The 11133-nt window shown below is 36.0% G+C and overlaps 1 protein-coding gene across 1 annotated transcript in view; it reads right to left on the bottom strand.

Annotated features, from left to right (window-relative positions):
* LOC307153026 (ankyrin repeat and LEM domain-containing protein 2) overlaps window positions 1-10367 on the bottom strand; it is a 19856-nt gene extending 9489 nt beyond the window's left edge. The window contains exons 1-4 of the mRNA XM_079862102.1: window positions 10086-10367; window positions 9231-9560; window positions 7959-8141; window positions 1-170 (exon numbers count right to left, since the gene is read on the bottom strand). The exon at window positions 1-170 is cut by the window's left edge and continues 18 nt beyond it. Coding sequence (XP_079718228.1) covers window positions 1-170; window positions 7959-8141; window positions 9231-9543 — 666 coding nt within the window. The 5' untranslated portion in view covers window positions 9544-9560; window positions 10086-10367. The remainder of the gene's footprint in view (window positions 171-7958; window positions 8142-9230; window positions 9561-10085) is intronic.
* Between the last annotated feature and the right edge of the window lie 766 nt (window positions 10368-11133).

The raw sequence follows: 11133 nt of genomic DNA, 5'->3' as shown, positions 1-11133 counted from the left end.
GTCACCGGATCCGATGAGATATCGTGGGTTCCCCCAGACGAGCTCTCTGAAGGTCTCCTCATCTCCTCTCTCCACGGCTTTGCGAAGCTTCGCCGTCAGATCTTGTGTTCGTGGACTCCTGAACTCATTGGCCTTCTCCATGTTCGTAGGATCTGCATTCATCAACCACTCTGCACAAACACACAATGCTCAAAACCCACGTCATCTTTACCACTTTAGAAATGAGCTGGAGCTGCACGATTCTGGATAAATTGAGAATCACGATTTTTTTTGGTTTCAATATAGAGATCACGATTCTCACACGATACTGAACAGCAGCTTAACAAAATATAATTTACTAAAGATTCTGACAAAATGTTAATTGCTGCTGTCTATTAAAAAAGTTTAATTAATTTGAAAATAATATTTTTTTTTAAATCGGGTTGAGTTAATGATTCAATGACTCACTCATAAAGACTTCACTTGCTTCATTACTGGATGAATCAGCGTTTTTGAATGAATCTCTTGAGTGACTGATTCAATGACTCACTCATTAAGACTTCACTTGCTTCATTACTGGATGAATCAGCGTTTTTGAACAAATCTCTTGAATAAATGCTTCAATGACTCGCTCATTAAGACTTCACTTGCTTCATTACTGGATGAATCAGCATTTTTGAATGAATCTCTTGAGTGACTGATTCAATGACTCACTCATTAAGACTTCACTTGCTTCATTACTGGATGAATCAGCGTTTTTGAACAAATCTCTTGAATAAATGCTTCAATGACTCATTAAGACTTCACTTGCTTCATTACTGGATGAATCAGCATTTTTGAATGAATCTCTTGAGTGACTGATTCAATAACTCACTGACTCATAAAGACTTCACTTGCTTCATTACTGGATGAATCAGCGTTTTTGAACAAATCTCTTGAATAAATGATTCAATGACTCATTAAGACTTCACTTGCTTCATTACTGGATGAATCAGCATTTTTGAATGAATCTCTTGAGTGACTGATTCAATGACTCACTGACTCATAAAGACTTCACTTGCTTCATTACTGGATGAATCAGCGTTTTTTAACAAATCTCTTGAATAAATGATTCAATGACTCACTCATTAAGACTTCACTTGCTTCATTACTGGATGAATCAGCATTTTTGAATGAATCTCTTGAGTGACTGATTCAATGACTCACTGACTCATAAAGACTTCACTTGCTTCATTACTGGATGAATCAGCGTTTTTTAACAAATCTCTTGAATAAATGATTCAATGACTCACTCATTAAGACTTCACTTGCTTCATTACTGGATGAATCAGCGTTTTTGAACAAATCTCTTGAATAAATGATTCAATGACTCACTCATAAAGACTTCACTTGCTTCATTACTGGATGAATGAGCGTTTTTGAATGAATCTCTTGAGTGACTGATTCAATGACTCACTCATTAAGACTTCACTTGCTTCATTACTGGATGAATCAGCGTTTTTGAACAAATCTCTTGAATAAATGATTCAATGACTCATTAAGACTTCACTTGCTTCATTACTGGATGAATCAGCATTTTTGAATGAATCTCTTGAGTGACTGATTCAATGACTCACTGACTCATAAAGACTTCACTTGCTTCATTACTGGATGAATCAGCGTTTTTTAACAAATCTCTTGAATAAATGATTCAATGACTCACTCATTAAGACTTCACTTGCTTCATTACTGGATGAATCAGCGTTTTTGAACAAATCTCTTGAATAAATGATTCAATGACTCATTAAGACTTCACTTGCTTCATTACTGGATGAATCAGCATTTTTGAATGAATCTCTTGAGTGACTGATTCAATGACTCACTGACTCATAAAGACTTCACTTGCTTCATTACTGGATGAATCAGCGTTTTTTAACAAATCTCTTGAATAAATGATTCAATGACTCACTCATTAAGACTTCACTTGCTTCATTACTGGATGAATCAGCGTTTTTGAACGAATCTCTTGAGTGACTGATTCGATGACTCACTCATTAAGACTTCACTTGCTTCATTACTGGATGAATCAGCGTTTTTGAACAAATCTCTTGAATAAATGATTCAATGACTCACTCATAAAGACTTCACTTGCTTCATTACTGGATGAATCAGGGTTTTTTTTCAAATCTCTTGAATAAATGATTCAATGACTCTCTCATTAAGACTTCACTTGCTTCATTACTGGATGAATCAGCGTTTTTGAACAAATCTCTTGAATAAATGATTCAATGACTCATTAAGACTTCACTTGCTTCATTACTGGATGAATCAGCATTTTTGAATGAATCTCTTGAGTGACTGATTCAATGACTCACTGACTCATAAAGACTTCACTTGCTTCATTACTGGATGAATCAGCGTTTTTTAACAAATCTCTTGAATAAATCATTCAATGACTCACTCATAAAGACTTCACTTGCTTCATTACTGAATGAATCAGCGTTTTTGAACAAATCTCTTGAATAAATGATTCAATGACTCACTCATAAAGACTTCACTCGCTTCATTACTGGATGAGTCAGCGTTTTTGAATGAATCTCTTGAGTGACTGATTCAATGACTCACTCATTAAGACTTCACTTGCTTCATTACTGGATGAATCAGCGTTTTTGAACAAATCTCTTGAATAAATGATTCAATGACTCACTCATAAAGACTTCACTTGCTTCATTACTGGATGAATCAACGTTTTTGAATGAATCTCTTGAGTGACTGATTCAATGACTCACTCATTAAGACTTCACTTGCTTCATTACTGGATGAATCAGCATTTTTGAATGAATCTCTTGAGTGACTGATTCAATGACTCACTGACTCATAAAGACTTCATTTGCTTCATTACTGGATGAATCAGCGTTTTTTAACAAATCTCTTGAATAAATCATTCAATGACTCACTCATTAAGACTTCACTTGCTTCATTACTGAATGAATCAGCGTTTTTGAACAAATCTCTTGAATAAATGATTCAATGACTCACTCATAAAGACTTCACTCGCTTCATTACTGGATGAGTCAGCGTTTTTGAATGAATCTCTTGAGTGACTGATTCAATGACTCACTCATTAAGACTTCACTTGCTTCATTACTGGATGAATCAGCGTTTTTGAACAAATCTCTTGAATAAATGATTCAATGACTCACTCATAAAGACTTCACTTGCTTCATTACTGGATGAATCAGCGTTTTTGAATGAATCTCTTGAGTGACTGATTCAATGACTCACTCATTAAGACTTCACTTGCTTCATTACTGGATGAATCAGCGTTTTTGAACAAATCTCTTGAATAAATGATTCAATGACTCATAAAGACTTCACTTGCTTCATTACTGGATGAATCAGCGTTTTTGAATGAATCTCTTGAGTGACTGATTCAATGACTCACTGACTCATAAAGACTTCACTTGCTTCATTACTGGATGAATCAGCGTTTTTTAACAAATCTCTTGAATAAATGATTCAATGACTCACTCATTAAGACTTCACTTGCTTCATTACTGGATGAATCAGCGTTTTTGAACAAATCTCTTGAATAAATGATTCAATGACTCATTAAGACTTCACTTGCTTCATTACTGGATGAATCAGCATTTTTGAATGAATCTCTTGAGTGACTGATTCAATGACTCACTGACTCATAAAGACTTCACTTGCTTCATTACTGGATGAATCAGCGTTTTTTAACAAATCTCTTGAATAAATCATTCAATGACTCACTCATAAAGACTTCACTTGCTTCATTACTGAATGAATCAGCGTTTTTGAACAAATCTCTTGAATAAATGATTCAATGACTCACTCATAAAGACTTCACTCGCTTCATTACTGGATGAGTCAGCGTTTTTGAATGAATCTCTTGAGTGACTGATTCAATGACTCACTCATTAAGACTTCACTTGCTTCATTACTGGATGAATCAGCGTTTTTGAACAAATCTCTTGAATAAATGATTCAATGACTCACTCATAAAGACTTCACTTGCTTCATTACTGGATGAATCAACGTTTTTGAATGAATCTCTTGAGTGACTGATTCAATGACTTACTCATTAAGACTTCACTTGCTTCATTACTGGATGAATCAGCATTTTTGAATGAATCTCTTGAGTGACTGATTCAATGACTCACTGACTCATAAAGACTTCATTTGCTTCATTACTGGATGAATCAGCGTTTTTTAACAAATCTCTTGAATAAATCATTCAATGACTCACTCATTAAGACTTCACTTGCTTCATTACTGAATGAATCAGCGTTTTTGAACAAATCTCTTGAATAAATGATTCAATGACTCACTCATAAAGACTTCACTCGCTTCATTACTGGATGAGTCAGCGTTTTTGAATGAATCTCTTGAGTGACTGATTCAATGACTCACTCATTAAGACTTCACTTGCTTCATTACTGGATGAATCAGCGTTTTTGAACAAATCTCTTGAATAAATGATTCAATGACTCACTCATAAAGACTTCACTTGCTTCATTACTGGATGAATCAGCGTTTTTGAATGAATCTCTTGAGTGACTGATTCAATGACTCACTGACTCATAAAGACTTCACTTGCTTCATTACTGGATGAATCAGCGTTTTTTTAACAAATCTCTTGAATAAATGATTCAATGACTCACTCATTAAGACTTCACTTGCTTCATTACTGGATGGATCAGCGTTTTTGAACAAATCTCTTGAATAAATGATTCAATGACTCACTCATAAAGACTTCACTCGCTTCATTACTGGATGAATCAGCATTTTTGAATGAATCTCTTGAGTGACTGATTCAATGACTCACTGACTCATAAAGACTTCACTTGCTTCATTACTGGATGAATCAGCGTTTTTTTAACAAATCTCTTGAATAAATGATTCAATGACTCACTCATTAAGACTTCACTTGCTTCATTACTGGATGAATCAGCATTTTTGAATGAATCTCTTGAGTGACTGATTCAATGACTCACTGACTCATAAAGACTTCACTTGCTTCATTACTGGATGAATCAGCGTTTTTTTAACAAATCTCTTGAATAAATGATTCAATGACTCACTCATTAAGACTTCACTTGCTTCATTACTGGATGAATCAGCGTTTTTGAACAAATCTCTTGAATAAATGATTCAATGACTCACTCATAAAGACTTCACTCGCTTCATTACTGGATGAATCAGCATTTTTGAATGAATCTCTTGAGTGACTGATTCAATGACTCACTGACTCATAAAGACTTCACTTGCTTCATTACTGGATGAATCAGCGTTTTTGAACAAATCTCTTGAATAAATGATTCAATGACTCATTAAGACTTCACTTGCTTCATTACTGGATGAATCAGCATTTTTGAATGAATCTCTTGAGTGACTGATTCAATAACTCACTGACTCATAAAGACTTCACTTGCTTCATTACTGGATGAATCAGCATTTTTGAACAAATCTCTTGAATAAATGATTCAATGACTCACTCATAAAGACTTCACTTGCTTCATTACTGGATGAATCAGCGTTTTTGAACAAATCTCTTGAGTGACTGATTCAATGACTCACTCATTAAGACTTCACTTGCTTCATTACTGGATGAATCAGCGTTTTTGAACAAATCTCTTGAATAAATGATTCAATGACTCACTCATAAAGACTTCACTTGCTTCATTACTGGATGAATCAGCGTTTTTGAACAAATCTCTTGAATAAATGATTCAATGACTCACTCATAAAGACTTCACTTGCTTCATTACTGGATGAATCAGCGTTTTTGAATGAATCTCTTGAGTGACTGATTCAATGACTCACTCATTAAGACTTCACTTGCTTCATTACTGGATGAATCAGCGTTTTTGAACAAATCTCTTGAATAAATGATTCAATGACTCATTAAGACTTCACTTGCTTCATTACTGGATGAATCAGCATTTTTGAATGAATCTCTTGAGTGACTGATTCAATAACTCACTGACTCATAAAGACTTCACTTGCTTCATTACTGGATGAATCAGCGTTTTTTAACAAATCTCTTGAATAAATGATTCAATGACTCACTCATTAAAACTTCACTTGCTTCATTACTGGATGAATCAGCGTTTTTGAACAAATCTCTTGAATAAATGATTCAATGACTCACTCATTAAGACTTCACTTGCTTCATTACTGGATGAATCAGCATTTTTGAATGAATCTCTTGAGTGACTGATTCAATGACTCACTGACTCATAAAGACTTCACTTGCTTCATTACTGGATGAATCAGCGTTTTTTAACAAATCTCTTGAATAAATGATTCAATGACTCACTCATTAAGACTTCACTTGCTTCATTACTGGATGAATCAGCGTTTTTGAACAAATCTCTTGAATAAATGATTCAATGACTCACTCATAAAGACTTCACTCGCTTCATTACTGGATGAATCAGCATTTTTGAATGAATCTCTTGAGTGACTGATTCAATGACTCACTGACTCATAAAGACTTCACTTGCTTCATTACTGGATGAATCAGCGTTTTTGAACAAATCTCTTGAATAAATGATTCAATGACTCATTAAGACTTCACTTGCTTCATTACTGGATGAATCAGCATTTTTGAATGAATCTCTTGAGTGACTGATTCAATAACTCACTGACTCATAAAGACTTCACTTGCTTCATTACTGGATGAATCAGCGTTTTTTAACAAATCTCTTGAATAAATGATTCAATGACTCACTCATTAAAACTTCACTTGCTTCATTACTGGATGAATCAGCGTTTTTGAACAAATCTCTTGAATAAATGATTCAATGACTCACTCATTAAGACTTCACTTGCTTCATTACTGGATGAATCAGCATTTTTGAATGAATCTCTTGAGTGACTGATTCAATGACTCACTGACTCATAAAGACTTCACTTGCTTCATTACTGGATGAATCAGCGTTTTTTAACAAATCTCTTGAATAAATGATTCAATGACTCACTCATTAAGACTTCACTTGCTTCATTACTGGATGAATCAGCGTTTTTGAACAAATCTCTTGAATAAATGATTCAATGACTCACTCATAAAGACTTCACTCGCTTCATTACTGGATGAATCAGCATTTTTGAATGAATCTCTTGAGTGACTGATTCAATGACTCACTCATTAAGACTTCACTTGCTTCATTACTGGATGAATCAGCGTTTTTGAACAAATCTCTTGAATAAATGATTCAATGACTCACTCATAAAGACTTCACTTGCTTCATTACTGGATGAATCAGCGTTTTTGAATGAATCTCTTGAGTGACTGATTCAATGACTCACTCATTAAGACTTCACTTGCTTCATTACTGGATGAATCAGCGTTTTTGAACAAATCTCTTGAATAAATTATTCAATGACTCATAAAGACTTCACTTGCTTCATTACTGGATGAATCAGCGTTTTTGAATGAATCTCTTGAGTGACTGATTCAATGACTCACTCATAAAGACTTCACTTGCTTCATTACTGGATGAATCAGCGTTTTTGAACAAATCTCTTGAATAAATGATTCAATGACTCGCTCATAAAGACTTCACTTGCTTCATTACTGGATGAATCAGCGTTTTTGAGCAAATCTCTTGAAAACATGATTCAATGACTCGCTCATTAAGACTTCACTTGCTTCATTACTGGATGAATCAGCGTTTTTGAACAAATCTCTTGAATAAATGATTCAATGACAAATACATGTTTTAACAGTCACTTGTTGCCACCTAATGGTGTAATGATGTAAATGATACAATTATTATTTTAAGAATCAAGCTTCTTTCAAAAGGTGGTTTACTCTATTTTGTACAAATACGCTATTTTACAAATACGTAACTGTCTAAGTATAGACATATATATGTATATATGTCTATATTTTATATAATAAGTTTAAATCAGGATTGCGATCTTTTAATGATTAATGGTGCAGCTGTGATGTGAACGGTTGTGCTCACCAGTGACGGACACAGCGCTGGGTTTCTCCGGAGAGGGTTTGTGTGGCGACGCGCCTCCTTCACAGAAACCTTTAGCGAAGTTCTCGGCGTCTTCTTTACTAGCGAAGGCTTTGAACCGAGCGCCTTTCAGCTTCATCACGGCCTTCAGCGCCTTCGTCTTATCAGCGTACACGTGCGGCGAGCCTGTTATTGATCACAGCATCACCACTGGTTATGATCAGCACAATTTCACATTTCTCAGTATCAGTGTCAGTGAAATATATCAAAAACAGTCACACTTTACAATAGCGCTGTGACACGATTAATCGCATTCAAAATAAAAGTTTGTGTTTACATAATATATGTGTGTGCGCTGTGTATAATTATTTTGTATATATAAATACACACACACATGCATGTATATGTTTAAGAAAAAGGTGTAATTTATATATAAAACATTTATATTTATATATTGTATAAATAAATATACAGTATATACATGCATATATTTATTAGATATATACATGCATGTGTTTGTATTTATATGCAAAATAATAGGACAGAGCCGTAATGCGCCTGGAATTGGATTGGATCAAACCCGCCAATAGCGCGCCAGGTGGATAAGCCAGTTTGTGATTGGTTCCCGCAAATTTCAAATCAAATCAAATCGCTGGCAGATCAGGCTGGGTTTACCCAGTCTAATAAACACTAGTTATGATTAAACATTCTCTATATCAGAGTCAGTGTTTCTGAACTCCTGAAACGCCTCCACTGTAGTCTTGAGTTTCTTCAGGGAACAAACGTCACAATATTCCTCATTATAATAATTAATACGCAGAATAAAGGGGCGGGGCCTGGTTGAGTTAGTTAGTAGTGTGTTAAACTGGCGGTTATGGTAAGGGGCGGGGCATTTCCCAAACACACTCAAAGCGCTCAACCAATCACAACACACTGCTCCAGCCGACCAATCAGAGCACAGTGTGCTTTTCAGGAGGAGGGGTTTCATAGAGACAGGAACCAGTGTTGCCAGATTGGAAATGTCCATCATACCAGAAGCTCACAATTATCGTACATTATGGGATTTTTTTGATTATTGATCGTACAGAGGTCATAATTATCGTACGTCTGGCAACACTGACAGGAACTAAGATGAGCGTTACTGACAGACTGGGAAGAGAGGAGCTGCAACAATGTAGAATATGAGGAAAATGATTAACATTCAAGCAGGAAAACCTGCTCTAGTAGAGCCTGAAAACAAGACTGTTTAAACAAGAATGATGAGTAAACACAGACCATCTTCCACCGAAGGGTCGTCCCGCTGAGGACACACGCCGTAATAAACAGATGGACTTTCCGTGGACGTTTGAGCATCATGATTCGTTTCCTCTCCGTTTTCGGTCTGGCTGATTGGCTCTTCGACAGGATCTGAAGTCCCAGAATGCACCACGGCCACATCACTGCCCTCCAGGAGAGCTCGAGCCAGCTTCTTCTCGAAGATGCTCCGGGTGGTGGCTGTTATCGGGCCACACTTGAGTCCGGCGCTGATGATCTGCTCCCTCAGCTGATCTGAGGTCAGTGTCTGAAGCCTCTCCAGGACTGCCTCCATAGTTCACGACCTTTGACCTGAAACAGAGGTTGAACAGGCTGAATAAGATGGAGTTTTAATAGTGTGACTGATATAAACATCATGAGTCTCTCATATGTCACTGTTTAACTTCACATTATGAGCTTCTATTAATAACCGAATAAACCTTCCATCAGTCACTGAACTTGAACATGTTTAATACAACAAACAGATCAAACATCAAACCTGCTCGAGATTTAAACACTGAAATCAGCTGAAATCATCTTGTCTTGACATAAATGTGACAGTTTGCCCCATCTTTGACACACACACACACACACACACACTCTCTCTCTCTCTCTCTCTCTCTCTCTCTCACACACACACACACACACACACACTCTCTCTCACTCTCTCTCTATCACACACACACACACACACACACTGTACATACACACACCCGAATAAACTTTCCATTAGTCACTGAACTTGAACATTTTTAAAAAAAAAACAGGCTTGAATTCACGCATGTCATCCAATTTTATATGTGTATTAAACAATAAACAACACGAAAAATAACTCACCAGTCTATTTTCAACCGATGATTGACAGAATCGTCTGATATTAATCCAGGACACGAACCGAAATAAATGTACGTCACTGACTAAACGCGTCCGCAGAACTGAACAAACTCACCTGGATGATCACAAACCCTCCCGAACCCCGAAGGAAACGGTGATGAAAACATACTGATGATATTTAAGAATCATTGTATTTTTTATTTGACAAACTGAAGTGAAGTTATTGCGAGTCCGAGGCGTGCCAGTGTGACCCAGCAGAGGGCGTCACTGCGCATGTGCCAGTGTGATCCAGCAGAGGGCGTCACTGCGCATGTGCCAGTGTGAGCCAGCAGAGGGCGTCACTGCGCATGTGCCAGTGTGATCCAGCAGAGGGCGTCACTTTACAGATATTGAAGTGCCTTTCGATCTGATTATATGCATTCTAAGTGTATAAACGGATAAAAATATATGATTGTACATTGTTTAATACATCCATGTGCTGCTAGTCAGACATAGGCCTACTACATTAATAAAAATGGACACTAAATGTAGCCTACTTATTTATTTGTTTGTTTGCAATATATTGTCTTTCTTTTTATGGTGTTGATTTATTCTTAATGAATATGTTATGTTGTTACATTGGTGAAAACTTGACAGAGATAAAGTGAGGTTACTTGTTTGCCATTAATCTGCACAAAACACTATTTTAAAATAATATAATCTTATAGTGTTTTCATTTTAATGTGTTTTTTAAATGTGTTTCCATGTTCATGGTTTATTTGTAACCTTTTATTTTGTTGTCAGTGTTGTGTTGAGAGAGGCACTGGTTTCAGTGGTAAAACTGCTTGAATAGAAGATATTTTATCTGATATTAAGTGTGACGGAAAATGATCATGATTACAGAGTTTGAGTATGAAGAATAAAATTAACTAGAAAGTAAAGTTCGTTAGGACAAACTATTATGTTGGCTTGACAAAGCGATGTCTGAAAGTTACAGTTACTGAAAGTTTTGCTTGCATGTTGGTTGCAGATTTTAATACACCAATAGCATGAATTAGCATGTAGCTAGCAT

Source organism: Squalius cephalus, assembly GCF_949319135.1.
Source record: "Squalius cephalus genome assembly, chromosome: 24".
Lineage (NCBI taxonomy): Eukaryota > Metazoa > Chordata > Actinopteri > Cypriniformes > Leuciscidae > Squalius > Squalius cephalus.
Note: the sequence above shows the minus strand (reverse complement) of the source record. Positions and strands in the feature narration are given on the sequence as shown.